The sequence below is a fragment of the Neopsephotus bourkii genome, unplaced genomic scaffold (assembly GCF_033783945.1).
Source record: "Neopsephotus bourkii isolate Nb327-2 ecotype Australia unplaced genomic scaffold, CSIRO-AGI_Nbou_v1 NB_1768, whole genome shotgun sequence".
Classification (NCBI taxonomy): Eukaryota; Metazoa; Chordata; class Aves; order Psittaciformes; family Psittacidae; genus Neopsephotus; species Neopsephotus bourkii.
Window position 1 is genome coordinate 8,702,942 of NW_026902242.1, and position 21,697 is coordinate 8,724,638.

A 21,697-nucleotide genomic window follows, 5' to 3' on the forward strand; every position below is an offset into this window, starting at 1 on the left:
ACTACGGCAGGTTGCTCCAAGCCCCTGTATCCAACCTGGCCTTGAACACTGCCAGGGATGGGGCAGCCACAGCTTCTCTGGGCTCCCTGTGCCAGCGCCTCAGCAACCTCACAGGGAAGAACTTCTTACTAATGTCTCACCTCAGTCTCCCCTCTATCAGGTTAAAGTCATTCCCCCATGTCCTGTCACCCTTTCTATGCAAGTCAGGTGCTGGGCTGTCAACTACCAAATCAAACTGGGTCTTCTCTGGAGTACAACAGCTAAATTCGTGTTTTAAGTGGAAAGCAGCATTGATAAACACACAAGACTAAGATCAGTGTATGTGTTTGGGTAGTTCCCTGTTCACAGCTTGGAAGCAGTCTGCTTGCACCAGTCTGGCTCTTCTCCATCAGGCAGCCCCACATGAGAGCCCACTGGTGCTGCAACTCATACCCAGGCACAGCTTAAACAACATCACCCTGTAAAACATGAACTGGCCCCCAAAAGCGCCCACAGAGTGAAAACCGCTCCACATGAGGCCAGGAATCCTGCAGGATACTGCTAGTTTCGACATACACTTTACAAAAGAGCTTTTCTAAAACCTATTTTTTTCTTGTTTCAAATGGAAATACGCACAAGGGCCTTGAACAATCTACCAGTTTGCAGCGTTTATGGATACAACTGGAATACTCATATTAATTTTACTGTACCACAAGAAAAACCTTCGCAGGATTGGTGAGGAAGCTATTCTCAGCAAAACAATGAACCCAAAACAGGTATTAAAAAATTATAACTACACAAATGATTATAAAATGGGTCAACATTCAAGGTCTAAAACTTTAAGCATCTTATTTAATGTTTCAAAATTTAGCATCATTCACAGCATGTCACTGAGCCATCTCCTGACTTCAGTTCCATAAGGGGATAAATGGCTTTATAAGCATTAAGAAAAGTCACCCCAGTCACCACAGGCTGAGATTCAGACTAAAAGAATTCTTCAACAGGAAGTCTCCTCCAGCTACAGGCCCTTCAGTCTGAGGCTGAGAGGATAAACACTGACAACGAACTTAACATTTCTTGCTAACGCAGCTTAAAACGTGTCTCTTGCCTTGCAGCAGAGAAGTGACATGCTGCTTATAAAGCATCTTGCTCAAATCTACTGTCTTTTCTATTATTAAGCAGGTTTCAGTTTAAAACTGCCACCTCACTGACTTCATTAGGGTCACCTTATTAGTCTTTGATAACAAAGTTTCCATCTCTTGCATGTAATTAAGTTGAACACCAGGAACAATTTCCTTCACTGATCTTTCATTAAGCAGAGTAGCACCATAGCGCTTCCCAAGTGATGGATTGGTGGCGACTTTATAAACCTTTATTAGAGAAACTGATACATCCTCTACCTTGCCACTTTTCACCATGCAAAAAAGTACAACTCTATGTAGAAAAAAACCCCCCCAACATTAAAGAAAGAGCACAAGGTAAATGACGTAATGTATTTCGAGCCACCCAGTATGTTCGCTATTTACTGAGCTGCATCTATTTCAGAGGTTAGCCTGGTGTATTAATATTCCTTCACTCTATCAGGATGGAAGAAAATGTGAAATTTAGAGTCCTTAAATCATTCTGCTTTTCCACTGCTATTCCAGTAAGGGCTTGTACTAGACTGCGTGCTGTAAAACTGAGCAGAACTCAGTAATATGCTGAAAGTATACTATTCCTTTCTTATGCCTGATCAGCTGGGTAGAAAGCAAGAGACAGGCAAAGTGAGCAAAGGCCACCCCACCTTCTTATGTCTCAGTTACTTCTTCAGGGCTTGCTAAGAGTGACTGAGCATGCTCAGCCTGAATAAGCAACTTTCTGGCAAGAGCAGAACACAGTGAAGAGGAAGAAGCATGATACTGAATAAAAGCACCTTCCCCAATGGGAAGGAGGAAAGAAAATGTCATCCCTGTCCAGGAGTTTGACTGCTGAAGAACTGGTTTTCAAAGCTCAGAGGTAACTGCTGTGGTGTTTTGTGAGAGCCACATCCTCTACATGTCTGCTGTCTCTTTAATTAGCAGATCTTGATGAACATCTCAGGGTTTTATGTTACATGCTTAGAAAACTATCGTTACCTTGAACCCAAGAGGGATGAAGTATCACAGGAGATAGTAATACCAACAATCCTTAGGAGATGGAGACTTCAACACAAACTCCTCCTTCTTGCCCTGGTTCCTTAGATTTGGTATTTCCTTTTGGTACCTTGCCTTTCAGTGCAGCACTGCAAATAGACACCAGAAAGATGAGAAAACCCAAGAACAACAAAACCATGGCCAGTATGTTAGACATGCAGAGTAAAATGTGTCACTAAGAACCCAAGCCAAACAACTACTCGGACGTCCTTAGTTTTTTTGCCTTCTTTTGGGGAGCATGACTCAGGCATCAACCCTTCTATTCAGACACCTTGTTTGTCATCCCCAAACCTACTGCAAACTGGGTCACATGGAAAGAATCTGCCATCCCTCCTAGCAACACATGGCATCCTACGCATACCAGTAACTTCATTAATACCTAACAAAATCTCAGCATTGCATGGCTGACAAAGAGTTTTGAGTGCAAGAGACAGAACTGCTTTTATTTATAGCATCAGCACATATTATGCCAGTTCAAGTACGCTCAGAGTCAGCAATTGGCAGAAACCGATCTAGCCTTTGCTATGTGTCTTCTCCTTTGCAGCCCAAATGAAATAAAAGCCAAAGCAAGCCACATCTAGTAATTGCCATGCTTCTGTTCCGAAAGTCCCAAGTACAAGGGAACAAAGATGTCATCTACAAATACCTTCACCAAAAATAGCTTTACTCCAAACCCTGACCAGAGGCATCTTTATCTAGGATAGCTGACTTCTCGAACCCCAGAAGCCTCGTTTACTCTGGGCCAGCCACCTTTACACAGCCCCGAGCATGGCCTCATCAGCTCCACCTTACCCTCAACTGCTCCCACCCATCTGGCTGGCTTGGGCCACCCAGCCATCAGCTTTTCTGGTGAACAAATGCAACTTATTTATAGGCATATCTGCCACTACTCCTCAGCTCCAAGAGGAAAATTATTGAGAAAAAAAGGAGCTCCAAAATTTATTCTTAGTCTTAAGCGATGATCTACCCACTTCCCCCTGCACTCACCAGGTGAAACACATTCAAGTGTTAAAGAAGCTGAACATAAAACACCTACTCTAGGAACCTTTAGCTCTACTCTGTTTCAGCCCTAGAAAAATATAAGTGATTAGTATAGGGCTAAAGGAATTACATAGTCCCCCCTATTATATTTGCCCCCTCTTATCACTACTATTAACTACCCTTGACAACTTTATGATGACGAGTAGAACCTGAAACCCAGCTGACAACATGGAAATATGGAAACTGGGTTTATCTTCCAAGGGAGTGAGGAAAAACAGCTGGCTTGCTTTGGGGGAAAAAAGGGTTGTAGCTATTCACTCCTATTTAGTGTCTGGTATGCTCACATGACAGGGCTCCAGCTTCACGAATATGGCAGCAGCACTGCAGCCCTGTGATCTTGCAGGCCAGGGATTAAAAGGAGGTCCCCCTGCAGAAGTCAGTCATGAAGGGGACTTTTCAGGGCTTTCATCTTCACTCAGCTTGCCAGCCACAAACAAATCCTTTCTGCCAGAGTCTGCCTCCTTTGGGATCAAGAAGAAGTAGTACTAGAAGAACTAGTATTGAATGGCGAAACACTTAGAATAAGCTTCTGTGAAACCTTTCTCACCCACCCCTCACTGTTTGTTGTTGTTTCATTGAAAGCTGGCCTAATCTCATATGACATAGAAGGCAGCTGCTCCCTGATGAGAAGAAAATGCTTCACAGGGTCAACTGGACTTCACCACCATTAGGTGCCAAAGGATAAGCAATGAAAGAGGTAATTAGATTAGCTCGAATCTAGCTCATTACATGGGCCCAGTAGTCATGCAGCTAGCTAAAGCAAGCTCTATACTCTCTTCTTGTCCCTTTATACTACTTGAACACCTTTATGCTCAGGAACAAGGACAACCCAAATTCCAAGTAGCTACCCCAGATTACAAGTAGACACTCAAACTTTCTCTATCTACCCTTTCTTTGTAGCAAATCCAGATGACATTATGTCACTGGAGCACCCTCCAATGGCAGGCTCCACTCCTCTGTGTTTCTATCTTCAAGGCCTATTAAATTGTATCCTTCCCCACCAATAACCCCTATTCCCAAGAATGTGTATTACACTTTAATCCTACATATAAGAAATCATCAGCTAGCAGATCATATAGATGAAGCTAGTCCCCATTCTGCCAGTGAAGATGCTGGTTGGTAGAGCATTTAAGAGTCTTGTTAATGCCCAGATACAGTATTTTCAGGTTTCTATTACAGCTGGAGTGCCATGAATATATATTCTTCTCAGGCTTTTCCTAAACATCTAACACAGCTGTATCAACAGCCACAAAGTTGGCTGTGCCAGGAGCAGGCAAAGCTTCAGTACCGTAGGGTGGGACATCAGAGCACTCTCTTGTCATTGCAAGCATGGCTGGGATTGCCCTTTGGGGTATTTCCACAGATCTGTTTCTGATGAATGGGCTGCTGCCTTCTATGGCTCACCATTTACATGGAGATTTGTCTTGGTGCACTCCTGGGGTACACATGTTGGCCCCACTCCATCTTCATGGTAAGCCTAGAGTGCATACGTGGTACAGGAAGCTGTCGGTCTCATTTTTAATCACTCCTGGGTTTGATTTCATTAGTGCTATTCCAGGTTTTTATTCATCCCTTGTAAAATCTTCCAAAGCAGGAAGTCTCATCAGCCAGGTCTGACTATGTAGGATATACTGGTTTGTCCCTCCACAAGTCCTCAGGACATACACCCCTCATCCCATCCTGTTCTGCCAAGAGAAAACTCTCTTGCTTTAAGTACTGCTGCATAGGAAATATCTCCTATTCTACCATCTTCACTGTTCAAGTGAAAAAAGATGATAAACTTTGGGTAGCAAAGGGCATATGCTGTTCTCCTGAAAACACACAGCCAGTTTTTATATAGTCATCACAAAAAAAGACATGTAGTCTTATGAGCTATCTCCCACTCCATGCTCTTGTGACTTCTGAATCATCTTTCACAGCTCTCAGTGAGAAACACCAAAACATGCTGGAGTCTGAATCCAAGAAAATCTCCTACACCATGTAAGTTTGCATCCCTGAATGAACCATACTACACTGTTACTGCGCTGGAAGCACCTCATGTATTAAAATCACCTCTCTTATGGGTCAAGAAAGAGAAGTTAGAGCATCCCACAACCTGCCATAAGCCATACACAGAATATCCACTTTCCAGATGTGGCTCTGGAACAGCACGTGGCTGCATGTATGCATGCTGGCACAAGTATAAGAGAAGTCCATGTGGATGCCCAAAGATACATATGTTGAGTTGGCTCACACTCCTCTAGATACATGTCAAAAAATATCAGCTTGCCTAGTAAGGAGGGTTCTAAGAAACAAGAGTTCAGAAGGTAATACAATAGCATTAATTGTCCTAAAAAACCCACTATCAAGTTTGATGCCTGGTAATGAACATCATGTCTTTTCCAGGACACAATTCCAAGAAAAAAAAAAAGGGGGGGGAAAAAAACCACCTTTACTTGAAAGTCTCATTTTCAGAGGGCAAGATGCAGTTCCAGGGAACACAAAAGACAAACACCTTAAATAATTCCCATTTGTTAAAATCCACATTTGATAAGCAGTGTAGCCTCCAGGTTACTATAGCAGCAAGATCCATCACCTAGGTGACCAAGCACTAATGATGTCAACCTAATATGTTATCCTATTAGGTTAACCTACCCCTACACACTCTCACACTGTGCACATTATCAGACTTTCAGTTCTTGCAAGATGCTAGTCTTCATACCAACAGACGGACAGTCACAGACCATATGGACAGTCTCTGTGAGGACTGAGCTTTCCTGACAGCATCAGCCTGCCTTGTTAAGGAGGACTGTTTCAGAGCCTGGGTAAGAGCTGAGTACCTTAGGCCTCCAACATGTACAACTTGATTTACTACTACAGTAATAAGTAGCACCAGAACATGCATATTAGTAAGCTCTTAGGAAAAGCTTCTGATGGACAAAGAGGTCACTTTACATAGTAGAGAGTGTAAAGTATAAATCTGCATAAAACAGCAGGAATCTCTTGGAAATTACAGTGGCAAGTCTTCCCTCAAATAAGCATTCCTTCTGAGAAGTCAGAATTCACTAAGAAAAACCAAATCCAATAAAATAAATTCCCAAATCAATACATTATCTATTACATGGGGATAATCTATTCCAAATAATATGTGCTTTCTATCTGCTTAAAGCATTGCAACCAAGTTGCTATGGCACAGCACATTAGATGGGCTTGCCCTGAACCACAAGTTGGGCAACAGACTGGGTAATCAGACTGGTGATGTAACCTAGAGAGGGTCTGGGTGTCTTTATACAGCACTGCAGACCACTGAAGACATCCTCAACTACGTGGTTTTGCTAATACTGTTTAGCTCTGGTTATCTGAGAAACACCCATGGGTATGGATGCGTTTGTTTACAACCAAGAAACATCACTTGGATTACAAGGAAAGATTAAACGCAAGACTCCTGAAAAATACTGATTTTGGGGTAACTTCCAGTCTGAAGGGATTTGGATTGATTAGGTTAAAGGGATTTTTTTCCTCTTTTGTTAAAGGGTACCTTTATATCCCATAGATAAATTGAGGTAGAAGTATCTTCCCTTTCCACTTCAGTAAGTGGGAATGACTCATTACTTCCGCATTTTGCTGTGAATACCCTATCATCATTGTGGTTTGCTTTGTTTAGCTACTCTCAACTTCATCCAGCACCTGCTGTAATGACGCAGGAAGTCCTCTGTGGTTCTTTTGCCCTTTCAATGTATCTCTCTTATCAACAGAGAGCTCTGACCTTTAAACACCACTTACTTTACTTCCACAGCAGACACTTGCAACCCCCAAAGACAGTGGTTCTTGTATCAGCTTTCCTAGACAGTAGGAGATTACACTGTCTTGACAGAATCAAGAAAATATGCCATATCTTCTCAAGGCTTTACCCTTATCAAAGCACACCCGGATTCTGTGCTGCAGTTTAGCTTTTCACATACAGAGCGAGCATATAGTTACAGCCTCACTGACACTTCAGTAGGTAAAGAAACCTCTTGAATCAAATTTGTTTGAGACCCAAATGTTTGCTTCCTTATCTTCTGACCATCTTTTGCAGCCTATTGCTCTATGTTCCTTATCCTGAGTAAAGATCACAGTGTCTTCTACCTGCTTATCCACCCATAGGTTGAGCAAAGGCCATTAGAAGGCAAGCCCTTCAGAATTCCGGAGAACAAAAGAGTAACTCTATTCCTGATAAAGCCAGGTTTCTGTCTCTCTCACTGGCTGACAATGGGATTTTCCAGCAGAGGAAAACATAATCAAACTAGTGCTGTAACTGAGAAGACAGAAGAAAAGACAAAATTTGGCAAGAAAGGAACCTTGGGAGATGAGAGAAATAAGAAACATACTTCTACAGTAAAGGGTATTTTACACTGAGGATAGGCAAGGGAAAAAGATGCTGGGAGAAAACAAGGCCCCTCTGTTTCAGGAAAGACATCTGCTGGCAGAGGGCTACTAGGCCCTGAAAGATTCAACCTCAACACAGAGAACACTTGAGCAGTGGAAACCAGAAAAATAAGAGCATGGACATGAATAAATGTTTTATTGTTTGCTGAGCACTGTGCATCCTTTGAAGGTCCCTTCCAACCCAATCTATTCTAGGATCCTTTGTCGTGGATAAACGCCATGTGAATTTTGCAAAGCCTTTGTATCTGCTTGCTTCCAACATGAAAACACCCTTCAGAGGTGACCTGCCATGGAATGCCCAAGGCCCCCACACCGGTCAAAGGAGAGGCCGGAGCTGTCAGAAGAGGGCTGAGGCTCAGCCCTGGCTGTGAGTAATGTCTAACAGCAGCAATGTTCAGATTCTGTGAGAGAGAAACCAAAGGACACGCATGCCCTGACCTGCTGGTATCAGACAGTGAACAGTGTCAGGTGAATGGTACACGTCTATGCAGTCAACTGGCCATGACACTTTCCATGGTTGTTTCGTGTGTGAATTCTATGAAATAATGGGGTCTTTAGTTCATATCCCTAACAGTCCTCTAAAGAGGACTATACAAGAGATTAGCATAGTCAGTATAGCCAAGGTCAGCACGCCTTTCTGGACAGCTATGTACCTTTAATGAATAACTGAACTTTAAACAGTCAATTTAATTAAACGCATCACTTCACTAGAGAAAATATTCAGCACTTGTGACATTACGCAATGCTGCACTCAGTGCAAAGATACAAGATAAATAAGGAACGTTTGGGGTTTGCATATCACCCTGCATGACTTCACTTCCTATTACTTTTTACCTCTCCCTTTTTAACTACGTATTTATGTTCATACATTTAGAAGCAAGAACAGGCTAACTGAACCCTTTCAGAACTGACAACAGCTGCTCAGGAGGAAACCTCACCATTATGAGATTGCTCAATCTCTAGAAACAAGATTTCCTTCATGAAGGGTTTGGCTCATCTTTCCTGCAGGAAGAGTGAAAGGCTGAGTGCTTCTAACTCTGTAACCCTGAGAAACAAAATGGGTCCTAAATGCTGTCACCCCACTCTGACTTCCATTTTTATCACTCTCAAAATCAAGATGCAACAACAGAAAAAGCCAGTAGGATTTTGTCTGCTGTTTCTAAGTGCAAGGGAAGCTCATGATGGCACCTGAGGGGCAACAGTGTAAAGCTTCATACTTTACATAACAAACAAGAGGAACATTATTCATCTGCTTCTTTGTGGGAAAGCAAAACGCTAAAAAAAAACCCAAACCAGATAGTACTGCTTGACCAAATCACAAAAGGAGAACGGAAGGGGGCACAGAACATCTGGACTATTCTTATTTTTTCCCTTTTTATAATGTACAGAGGACATGAAAGGGTTTTTTGGTACTCTTACTCTAAAAGAATTTCTTTTGCACCTGCTTCTCTTTTACATTAAAAATTAAAGCTCTGCCTTGAAGAGAAGGCTCTGGGGCAAACAGCATCAAAGACATGCACAAGTCAGGACCGAGCACACTGGTAAGGACATTTGGTTAGTGCCCATTGTGCACTGGACTCTCAAGGCTGCAGATGAAAGTCAACAAATTTAAAGATTCAAACTCCAAACTGAATGAAATTCAGTTCAGCTGCAATAAATCTTTTCAGAAGTTCAAATAAATTCACACTTTTACGTTGCTAATGGTTTAGTTTAATAAAAAAATTCACAGTTATCTTTGGGCTGAAGAAACCTGTTCTTCATACTTGAAACGAGTGATAAATCAAATGCCTTTTCATTGCCTTTGACGTCAATTTGAAGAGTCTGTGTCTACAGACCAAACTGCAATAAATAGCCAGACAGTCTCTCTAGGTGTGTCTGGAAGTCATCCTCCTTAAGGAAAAGGAGTAAGCAATTCATTCTCCTGTGCTGTTGGGACTTTCGGTGGGCAGCAGTGGGACAGTGCCTGCATCATGGCTTGGTCTGCTCTCATGCTCTAAGAAATGCTTTCAGCTAATGTGCATCCACATAGGTGTCAAAACAAAACTTCTGCCTTCAAGTTGTGCTGATGGAGCAGTACTGGGCTGCTGCTAAAGACCACATGCTGGCCCCTGACATCACACAGACGAACCTGAAGCAGAGCTGCTCTTTTTGCTTAGTTCATACCAGAAGCAGGCAGAAAGCAGCAGTTTACACTGAAGCTAGACAAGGAAAAGTACTTCAGTACCTGGATAGGCTTAATACTCACTAAAGTCCCTGTTTGAGACAGAAGTTTGAGGTAACTGGTTACAGTGTGTGAGCTCAGCCCTTAAAAGATGGGCCTGTGCAGTGCACATGAAAACAGAGACCCACCAACATACTGTGGAAGGACACATAAGCACTACCACAGTGTGAAGCATTTCACCTGCCTTTCTCAATCCTTTTCCCTTCCCAAAGTGATACTGTCTTGCACATTTCCTGTCCAGAAGCCTGCTGTTTTCCCCAGATGAGTGCTAGATCTGGCAATGTTTCCACAAATAGGCTTTAAGTTACCTTCTGAGACAAGCTTGAATCCCAAATCCTTTTTCTGCTGAAGGGAACAGTGCTTTCCTCAGTCAGCTGGTCTCTTTTCAGAGTATAAAAGCAGCATTAGGGCTGTGGGAGAAGGACTGGAGGCTATTATTTCTTGTGCATCAATAGAACCAACTTCAACACCGAAGTCTGTTGTGCCTGCAAACATGCCAAATGATTCTTCTCCCCAGCACACCTGTCGCAGGAGGAGGAAACTTTTTCTTTCAGATTGGTTGTTGGTGAAACTATCTGCTAAAACAGCAAGCAACAAAAAATACCTTATTTGTAAAACAAACACTTTGGCTTTGGAAGCCAGTAAGAGGAAGCAGATAAGGTGCACCTGATGACATTTTGCCAGTTTCTTTCTCAGCTTTTCAACTGAGCTTTCAAAACTGAAAACTCTTTTTCCCCTCTTCTGCAAGTGCGCTTCTGGTGGCTTGCTTACTGCATGCTGAGCTAGGGATGCTGAGCCTGCTGATGTTCTCTAATCCATGTGGCTATGTTGCCCTAGTTAGGACTAAATGATATATTATACCCCAAGTCACCCTCTGCTAATGCCTGCTACATGGTTTCTGGCATTAAGTGTTAGGATTGGAGCTGGCTTGGAATTTTCCATAGGGGAGATCTTCTGAAAGAGAATTCTGTTTCTGAGAAAAACAGAAATTTTCCATTAGGGGGAAAAAGCTGTTTCTGCCAAAAAAACCCAAAAACATTAAAGTTTTGTTTGTAAAGTGGATCAAAACACAGTATTTCTTTTTGAACTGACCTGGACTAACCGAATTGCCCAGTGTCCCAGAGGATCCACACTGATTCTGGATAGTTTGAGGGGGACACAGTCCAGCCACAAAATGAACAGAAACATCAAGGAAGCCAGAATCAAAACCTGAAAGCAATGTCATCATGAACAGAGTCTGGCCTGGATCAGCTCTGTGCCCTCTGCTGTTGTGGAGGCAACAAGGGGCAGAAAAGGACCCACTTTGGCATAGGAGTTTTCTCTGAGGTGTGGAGAGCCTCACATCAGAACTACCAGTACTCCATCTGGGTAGAGATATCTTCTCATTTCCCTTCTGCTTCCTGAAGTTAAAGGCCACGCTGTAAGATAAGGACAATCAAATTAAACCATTTCCCTGCTGTCACAGGACTTCTGACCCTTGATCTGTAGACTTATTTTTTCCCCCAAATAAAGCAAAACCTCCCTGTTCAGTGAATGCAAACCTCCAGACATGACAGACCTCTCAGAAGCAGACCACACATCCAGAAGCTCTGGAGCTGCAGGCTGAAGGACTTCACTCCGGCAGAGTACTCCAGACATCCTTCCAGACACCCATTGTGTCCAGCAACCTTCAAACAGCTCTATCCTGTGCCAGAGGATAAGGCTGGAGAGACATTGTGTGGAAGCATTGGCACGAAAAGCAGTTTCACTTGAGAAACAGGTAACAGTGACATGGGTATCATCACCCCACTCTCCAGGAGAGGCTGCAGGCTAGCCCTGAGAACAGCCGTCAACGGCCTGACATGAAGCCATTGTCTGGGCAATGTTTTGACCTCATTTGTCCTTTTGGTGTACCAATTTAAATGCTGTTTGATTTGCAATTACCCTGAGAGCGCTAATGAATAAGACAGCAGTGGAAGGAAACAAGGTCTAATTGAGATACTGATGATGCATGCAAATTGCAAGGGTCAGTCTGAACCTGGGCACCAGGGGCACAGACTAGTCCTTAAACCTGTCACTTCTGATAGCAGCACTGCAAATCCAACTGCAGCAGTGGAAACAGTCTTTTTGGGACTAATCCACCAACAGACTAGGAAATCAAAAACCTGACCTCCTCTGCTGGCTCAGAAGATTCCATGCAGACTGCTATCTAGTCACAGGAGGATACAGATACCATTTGACTGCTTGGAGAGCAAGGTTCACCTGCCACCTAGCTTGAGATCAGAAGGAGACTGTCCCAGCCCACCTACCTACAGCACTGAAATGACAGAAAAGATTGCAAAAGCACACTCAATGACAGTGTCATTGACACCAGAAACCCAAATAGAAAGGTTTATACATTTTGGAATCAGAAGTTAAACACTGGCTGCTTTATACATCTGTTATCAACTCCAGGTATTCAGTGCCTCACACAGCTGTGTACTCTCATTCTGCTATTCACCATTTTCTAACGATATACAAATAGCAACCTCTAGGAAACCATATGTTGCCTGCAGCAACCTTAAAATCATAGAATGGTTGTGTTTTGAAAGGACCTTAAAGCTCATCCAGTTCCAACCCCTTGCCACCGGCAGGGACACCTTCCACTAGAGCAGGTTGCTCCAAGCCGTGTCCAACCTGGCCTTGAACACTGCCACGGAGTGTTGGCAAAATGGCAAAGCCTGCAGCAATGATACTTGAGGACACTCTTCACCACTGGAGATAAAATGATTACACATAAATAACTGCACTTTTTACATGAGACTCAGCAGTTACAGAGCATTTCCCAAAATGTCCAAAAGAGTTCCTCGGAAAAAGGACTGAAAAGACAAATGGCAGAAACTGGAAGGGAAAGACAAGAATGAAAGAAGTGATTTGCCAAGAGAATTAGGATTTTATACATGAAAAATCAGACTCTGCAAGAGAGGGATTAACTAACAGAAAGCAAAGCTGCAGAAAATATCCTTTATGAACTTGGAAGTTCAGAAGCAAGGAGTAGGACTGCCAGAAGAGATAAAGATTTAGAAACCATCATATCCCCAGACCAGAAACAGTTTGTGTGGCTGACTAAACACAGTTATCTGAGTTAAAGACAGGTAACACAAAACTGCTGTTCCCACTGCAGTGTTGTGTTAGGAGAACACAACTCAGCTGCAAAACTGGATCTTTTCCAACACTTTTCACTGCCGCCCTATCTTGCTCCAGGTTATTTTGCCAAAGGCTTTTATCTAACATGGAAGGAGTCTGTGGGATGAACCAACACCCAGGTCAGCCAGGAGGCTGCAGGAAGCTGGGGAAAGCTGGATGGCAGCAGTGCCACCTCTCCTGGCCAGGACTTGGCAGCAGAGCCTATACAGCTGGTGGAAGTGAGATGAAACGAGAAGCACACAGTGTTTGACCTTGGGTTCTACCTGCCCAGCAGATGGTTTTCAAAAGCAGGTTTGCAGTTTAGTGCTCACTCTGAAGAGCCATCAGCCAACATAAATATCAATGCAGCTATTAGCAATTCCTCTTTATTAGTAAAATAAGGACTTTCTTTTTGGAACTTTTTCCCAATGAGAAAAATCAGCCATTGGAATAATCTCTCCAGGGAACTGGTGGATTCACCAGCACAGGACAGTGCTAAGATTTCGTGCTGGGACGTGTTGGCTAGGCTATGCTTTGCCAAGAAAGGTTGGACCAGGTAGTCCTTGAGGTCCTTTCCAACCTGGAATTCTATGACTGGACAGGGCTTTGGGTGACATGGTCTAATGTGAGGGATCCCTGCAAGCTGTTTTACAGCCAGGTAAACCCTTGCACCTTTTAGTCTCTCCAGACTGTATTTCTCAACCTGTGTAGGTTGAGGTCTGGAAGCCTACAATACTGTCTGATTTCTCTTAGCTACACCTCTTTCAGCTCTGTACCATCTGTAAGGGCTGGTAAAGAGCTAAAACTGATAATTTGGTTTGCCCACACCTCAACTGTTTAAACACTGCATTACATGTACTGCATGCCTTATTCAGATGCCCCAAATTATAGTTACAAAGGCTAATTTATGCTAGAACACACAACATTCTTAAACTTGCCAAAGCAGCCCTAAAAATCTATATAGCTTCTTTTCTTGTGTTCTGTCCAAATGAAGTTCAAACCTAATCCTGCCTGCAAGTTTCTAAACACTAAGCAATGTGAAATTCAGTTTAATAACTCTTTTATTAGTAGAAACCTTGTTAGGCAACACATTTTTATCACCCTGAGTTTCTTCTTGGTGGGATGGAAGGCATTCCCAAAGGCTGCCACAAAAGGAACAAGCAAGACCTGTAAAGGGATCCTCGACGGCAGCTCACTATAAGGAATTTGCTGGGGAAGAAACAGAATACTGGGTGTTGATTTAGTGTAGGCAGAGCAGACTACTTAATGGATGCAGACAACTCCAGTTATAATCATTTCTCTTAAATAATACATACATCACTGTTGCAACAGATAAAGCAGTATACATACCTATCACTAATTTTTCCAAAGAGATCCACCCCTCTAAAACATATCTAAACTGTCTATTCTAGCACACTTTATCTTCCTTCACTCAAAGGATGCCCTCTTGATCCATCCTTTACTGTTACCATTATTATGATCTCATAAGGCAATTCAGGCAGTGTCACCTCCATAAGGAGAATGCTCTCCTTTGGCACATGTAAGCCTGTGTACCACAGTGGTACTCAGCCCCACCACACCACCACTAGAAAACTCTCCTGCCATACATAGATAGTGAAGAAACCTTAAGTATGAAGGGTCTATTAACGAAAAGCGACAGAAAGCCAGTTCTGACCAGAGCATTTCCAAGCAAGAAAAAAACCAAATCCAAATCCTTACCTTTACTGCATAAAAGCTTGCCTTTACGTTTTGTTGTGAATACCACAGACTAACTACAAACCTAATTATACATTAGTTGCGTAACTCAGGGTTTTGTGATAGTGGTTTTTAAAGAGAGATGAGTCACCAGATACCTTTCAAAAGGAAGCAGAACAGGTCTTTTCTCTCACATAATAGCCAATTTCCTTCCAAGAATGCAATATATTGCTATGTCCCTCTCCTCCCTCCTTTTAACAGCTTTTCAGATTTTGATGTTGTTCTTTTTTCCTGCCTCGTCACATGGGATTTAAACTGGATCTACCCAGGTACACCTGTAAATACATATTACATACACTGGAAACAACTTTTCACAAGTGCTCAGATTAAGCCGAACACTGATTTAAAGAGGTAACAGGCAAAAGAACAGGGTTCTTTTTTCCTTATTATGATGCTAACTATCAACTTGAATTACAGTACGCTGAATAGCTAAAATAAACATCACCTTAGACATCCTAACAAAGGCCAAAACCTTTGGAGAATGGAGCACAGATATGAGAAATAACCATAATGATGAAAAAAAAATAAAGGTACTGCACCCAATGAGATGGCACCAGCTCAAGTGAGAAGCCATGTAAGAGAAAGCAATACAGACAGGAAAAATAGACAGCAGAGCAGCCAGCAAGGGTCTAGAATAAGGGGGGGGGGGGAAGAACAGCAAAAGGAAAACCAACAAAGTTGTCTGCCAGGAATGACTTGGCAGGCAAGCAGAAAGCAAACTCACTGCAAGCAGCTTTGGCCTCAACCTGCTCCTGAGGGCTCTGTGTGGTTCCTGGAGATGACAGCTCACAAGGCAGGTCCTGCTCATCACCTCTGCAGGGAGAACAGATGTCAGGAAGTCAGTGCACCACCTCCTTGCATTCCCCATGCCTCCTCCTGCCCAGGCTGTTCCATCCCAGTACCCTGTCAAGTATCACAGAATGTTTAGGTTGAAAAAGACCATTAAGATCACAAAGTCCAACCATTCCCCTGCACTGCCCAAACCACCACTAAACCATGTCACTAAGGGTTTTGTCTACATGGGTTTTGAACGCTTCCAGGGATGGTGATTCCACCACTCCCTGGGAAGCCTGTTCCAATGTCTGACCACCCTTCCAGTGAAGAAATTGTTCCTAAGTACCCAACTTGACCACTTGTTCTTTTAATTAAAATCTGCAATTTGTTTGATTAGTATAAATCACTCCTTCCCCTTGTAACCTGTGATCTGCAAGGGAGGAAAACACCAGCATTTTTATATCAAGGCTCCAACATGAGCAGCCCCTATTGGGGGCTATCAAAGACCAAGTATTTTTGCCTTGTAAGGCAAGTTTGTTCCTGCCTGGAAACCAGATTTTGCAGTGCTTTTGCTAACAAAACCATCCGAAGAACCTGCATATAAGCCTCCTGAATGTTTTGTTGTTGGGTTTTGTTTTGGTTTTTTTTTTGGGGGGGGGGGAAGGGGAAGGGTGGCTTATCTTTTTCAGCGTAACGTACACTCCCGATGTTTGCCACCTTGCAGAACTGAGAGTGTTACCTCTGAAAAACAGAGAGCTTCAAGGGCAAAACCACAGGATTTACTAAGGAATGAGTTACCAATTACATGCACTTTGCGCTCCCAAAATCTAAAGAGAAAGAAGGACCCCAAATTATGGAAGACTCACTTCTGCCAATCCCATCAGGTCCTGCCTCTAGACGTGATGCGGGAAATAGCATCTCCTCTCTTTGCCCTTGGTCATGCAAAAAAGGAACAGAATCAGCAAATAATGCTGCAAATAGGCAAGAGAAACTAATAATTACTAAAAATTACTTACATCTCTAATGCAGCATTTTGTCTTTCTTCCTTAAAAATGCTTTTGCAAGCCAGATTTTTCCATGATTTCAAAAAGCTGAACCCCTCCAAGGCAATGCAGGAGAACAGATGCACATCCACAAGAAACTCATCCTGTTCAGTAACAACAGTAAAGACGAGACCGTTTTTCTTCAAAATTTTATTTCAATTTAAATTATGGGGCCAGCCAGATTTTTTGGATAAGAAACGCATTTTCCTCAGGAGAAATGAAATGCTACCACGGAAACAGAATTACAATTGTATACATCTCTTATTTAAAAGAAAAAAAGAAGACAAAACAAAAACCCAAAACCCGCTCGCACTTAAATACCTTTTAGTAATACCCTTAAGCCTTCAAGCAGATAAGAAACCACTTCCGTAACAATAGGTTTTTAATATGAAGAGCACGTCAAATGAGCTGTAATTTAAATACAACTTCTTCTCAAAAGCCAACATTCAAATGTTTCCACATATTAAAAAAGTCACCATAGCCACTGTTTCCAAGGCCTAATACAGAGTAACCTCCATCTCCCAGTCCAAATGTTTTCACTTCTTTACATATATAAATCTTTAGCATGTCTACGTTTTTCTAAAGAGGAAGCCTTATGTTATGGTGAGTAACTTGGCAAATAATGTTTTCCTCCACTCAGCTATGACAAACCAAAAGGTAATAGACTGTTTGTACTGAACTATAATACCATCTCATGGCCAATTCTGCTTGCCTGTGATCTTTAGAGTAAGCTATTTTCCTTCTTGTAGGCAAAATGAATCGGTTTGCAAAGGACACGTTAAGAACCTTTATAAGACCAATTACAACGTTAAGAGCAATTTTAAACACTCAATTTACTGGAGCTATCTGACTTCCATTGTGAAGGCTTTCAAACCAGCTTACACATCACTTTGGAGTTTCATCTTGCTGATTACAGAATATTTTAATTAGGAAGAGGACAGGAAGCAACAAACATTTTCTATAGCATTCGCAATTGGATTCAGCCATGCAGAATTTGAACTCTCAGACTCCAATCCGTAAGTTTGCTTGGTTGTGATCTTAGCGTTACTGTATGATGGATAAATACAATTTTAATAACATTGAGCTATATTTAGTAGATTTCTTTTGTATGGTCACAGTAACAAAACCATGGTGCAAAATCAGTTGGTTTTTTTGTGTTGTTTTTATAAATACTGACAGTTTGTAGCATTAAAGAACAAAAGCAACAAAATTAAATCATTTTGTTACCCTAGGACATTTATGAAGTTGTTTCCTGAAGTCAGAGGGGTCAGAAGGAATTAAATCACTCACTCACACAACAACTATACTGTTGAGTTATTTACTATAAGAAAGAAATGACGCACTGCAGGCTCCCCAGCAGTAAGAGGAATCAATATTAATTTTGCATAACCTTTGCTGAGCTGGTGAGCACAATGTTAGTTTAACTGAATAAGGCCAATATTATCCAGTAAAAATGTAGTATAAAGGGTTCCAGTTCTCTATTTCAGCCTACCCTAAGCGATGGCACCCCATTAGATAAGTGAATTTGTTTGGGTTTTGGTTTTTTTTTTTCCTTTTAATGCTGCAGGATTTAAGATTGTTAAATCAGCATTTCCATGTGATCTTAAGTATTCAATTACATATGAGCATTCATTTTGCAAAACTCAATATTAGGTAATAGTTACAGACTAATACAATAACATTCCTCTGCTGTACAAATTAAATCATATTTTAAAGAAATGAGCAGCCTAGGAGTTATATACAAAAGAAACCAGCAAGCGTTGTTGAAATGAAATGCAAAATGTCACTGCTAGGTCTACTGTCTGAAATACCTTTAAAGTAAAATTAACAAAACCCCTTAGAACATATTTCCAAGTTTACAAGTCAATTCTCAGAAAAAATCAAATCATGTCAAAAAAAAAAAAAGTTCTATAAAGCAGTGAAAGGCATATATACATTTTCGTTATGAACCTGGAGATTTCACTCTTTTAAAAGTTGCTAAGTTTCAATATCAGTTTATTTGCAAGACAACTGTTTATCCCAATAAGCTCACATCTTAGATACATTTCCCCTTTGATTACAAATAAAGCACTGCACATTTTTGTTTTTTTAAATCAAGGCATATAATCTTATACTATGGTGCCAGGTATGCACAGGTCACATTGTGCTCATATCTCAAACAAGGTAAGTGCAAACATACAGATTTATTCAGATTCGCAAGCATGCAACCTGTTACTTAACTACATTAATACCTTCTCTCCTAAACCAAACTAGTATCTATATGTTTGCTTTCACGAACCTAGAATCTTTCTTTTCAGGACTCCTAAAACAAGCAGTGTCTTTGAATTCTGAAATGACACAAATATCAAGAAAGTCCACATTGTGCAAGAAAGCAGCAGCTATGTTTTTCAACTTGGACTAAAAAAGAAAAGAGAAAAACAAAAACCGTTCACTGAACAGCAGATTAGCAGTAATGTTCCTCATGAATCGGTAAGAGTGCCTGATGCTGAATATCTAACAGCAAACGCTGAATTTGGGTTTAATATTTTAAGGGTTTATTGGAGGTTAAGCTTCTTGCTGTGCTGGTCTCTTCAAATCCCTGATCTGTTTAACTAAATAGGTCTTCTCATCATTAAATTGTTCATCCTCGGTCCTGTCATTCTGAAACTTGCTGAGGAACTCAATAAGTTTGGTCTGATTCTTTAGAAGGATGTCTAATATAGGCTGTGTCTTGTTAGGATTGGCTACAAACACCTGCAAGAAAATAAGAGGCATTTAGCATGACAATAGGAAACAGAAGGCTAAGTTAAAAACAAATCCAGCCAGCAAAACAGTGATGACAGTAACTTAAAATGTTTTCATCATTCCACATTCCAGTATTGCTATGGACAAAAAATAATGGAGTAAATGCAAGTGGGTTTTATTAGAAGCTGAACACCAGTACCTAAGTAAATTAAATTTGTAGGAGGTGACCAGCCAAAATACCCCCTGCAAAACCACTGAAGACACCTCACAGTTAAATTTGGTAGCAAATGCATGTTTTCCTGTTATATACAACATCAGATGTGTATCTTAAAGTTCCCTAAAACATTTATACCTCAGGTTACATCTCTAAGCTCTTAGGTATTTGCTTGTCTGCTGCCAAGTCAGAAGGTATCTGCTACAAAGTGCAAATTACAATTCAGGCTTTGAAATTTAGGTGACTTGACAAAAATACTGCTACCCTTCAATCATGCAGCATGATAAAACCACTTTTTAACTCCAGGTTGTTTCATGATCTCGTGTGAAATCATGCATTCCTCCTTATCTTTCTGCTCTTCATCCTTCTGAATTCCAAGATTTTCTGAGAGATCACACACTATCATATGGAAGTCCGTGTTTTCTCAACGTTTTTTGTTACTTGTAAAGATGGACCATGATAAATACAAACATTATCTCCCTCTTTATTTAACCACACAGTAATTAAGATAAGCTCCATTCAGGCTCAGCTAAGTCCTTTACTCAACTAAGCAACTTCTGCTGGGTTTCTTTTGTCATTTGTTCTATGGTGGGGGGTTTAAATAATACCTTAAACACATGAAAGGCCTCAAATTGAATGTTACGACTCTTGTCTCGTAGAAGGTTCATCATGAGTTTGAGATTCTCAGGTTTACTGATGTACTTTGTCATAATTGTGAAGTTGTGTCTGTCCAATAACAATTCACCAAGGAGCTAAAAGTGGAAAAACAAGCCCAAACAAAAAAATGACTTAATATTAGACATAAGAGACAACCAATTAACGTGCACATAGCCATTTCTACACAGGGAAAGAAATTAGTTGGTGTGTGCTGGACACCAACTAATGGAAGGACTGGACATTAAAGCAACGTAGCTCATCTCAAGCACTAAAATTCATGAAAAAATAAACTAAATACTACCCAAGGCAGTTACTGAAGCCATTTCAAGTCAAAGCACATGAAATTAAAGGAATTCCCTAACTTTGCACTGAAGAAGAAAATGGAAGTGCCTTACCTTAAGTGACTGCCTTTTTGTCACATAGTTTTCTGAATGAAGCAACTTCTCATATTCACTGAAGAACTGAACACAGAATAAAGAGAAGGGTTAGGACCTTCCCAAGCATCACACACACTCTTCTCCACATGATTATAACAAACTGGAGGAGATGCAAATCCGCAGCAAAAAAGCAAGCAAAATCCAAAGTCTGTACGTTCCTGTAAGTCACTACTGCTTAAACACTGCATATGTCTTATAAAAAAAAAATCAATTACTCTTTCAGGAGCATTTAACAGTTAGACTGTAATGTGGTGGAAGTAGTTATCTCATTAGAGAATCATAGAACATTTGGTTAGAAAGGACCTTAAGATCATCCAGTTCCAACCCCCCTACCACCTGCAGGGACACCTTCCAGTAGACTAGGCTGCTCCAAGCCCCGTCCAACCTGGCCTTGAACACTGCCAGGGATGGAGCATTCATAAATTCTTTGGGCAGCCTGTGCCACTGTCTCATCACCCTGCCAGTAAAGAATTTCCTTCTTATATCTAACCTGACCTTCCCCTGTTTAAGTTTGAACCCGTCACCCCTTGTCCTATCACTACAGCTCCTGACGAAGAATCCCTCTCCAGCATCCTTGTAGCCCTCTTCAGATACTGGAAGCTGCTCTGAGCTCTCCAGGCAGCCTTCTCCAGGCTGACCCAATTTTCTCAGCTTGTCTTTGTATGGGAGGTACTCCAGCCCCCGATCATCCTTATGGCCTCTTCTGGACTTCCTCCAACAGCTCCATGCCCTTCTCACTCTGGGGACACCAGAACTGAATGCAGTATTCCAAGTGGGGTCTCATGAAAGCAGTACAGAGGGGCAGAGGTCCTTTGACCTGCTGGTCACCCTTATTTCTTATACTATAGTAATTCCTGGTACTGGATGCTGTTCATTAGTTTCAGGAGTCCCCAGCAGGTGGAGGGGGCTATCTTGCATTCTTTGGTTGTTGTGAGTTAATACAGCCAGAAGACAAAGACAAGGAAAGGGTTCCCTCTAGTGGAAAAATCAGATCGAGTTTTCACAGAACTAGATTTCTGCCACCTTCTGTTTTTTTATCTGTCTACAGCCGACAGTAAGGTTTTGATCTTTAATTACCTGCTTGGCAGAAATTACTGTAAATTCAATTCGTTTATATTCTGTGTAAATTT

At 41.6% G+C, this 21,697-nt stretch overlaps 1 protein-coding gene across 1 annotated transcript in view; it reads right to left on the reverse strand.

Moving 5' to 3' along the window:
- Window positions 1-18,612: 18,612 nt before the first annotated feature.
- The window catches only part of CAB39 (calcium binding protein 39), a 40,481-nt gene continuing 37,396 nt past the window's right edge, over window positions 18,613-21,697 (reverse strand). The window contains exons 7-9 of the mRNA XM_061379206.1: window positions 20,526-20,591; window positions 20,082-20,225; window positions 18,613-19,268 (exon numbers count right to left, since the gene is read on the reverse strand). Coding sequence (XP_061235190.1) covers window positions 19,080-19,268; window positions 20,082-20,225; window positions 20,526-20,591 — 399 coding nt within the window. The 3' untranslated portion in view covers window positions 18,613-19,079. The remainder of the gene's footprint in view (window positions 19,269-20,081; window positions 20,226-20,525; window positions 20,592-21,697) is intronic.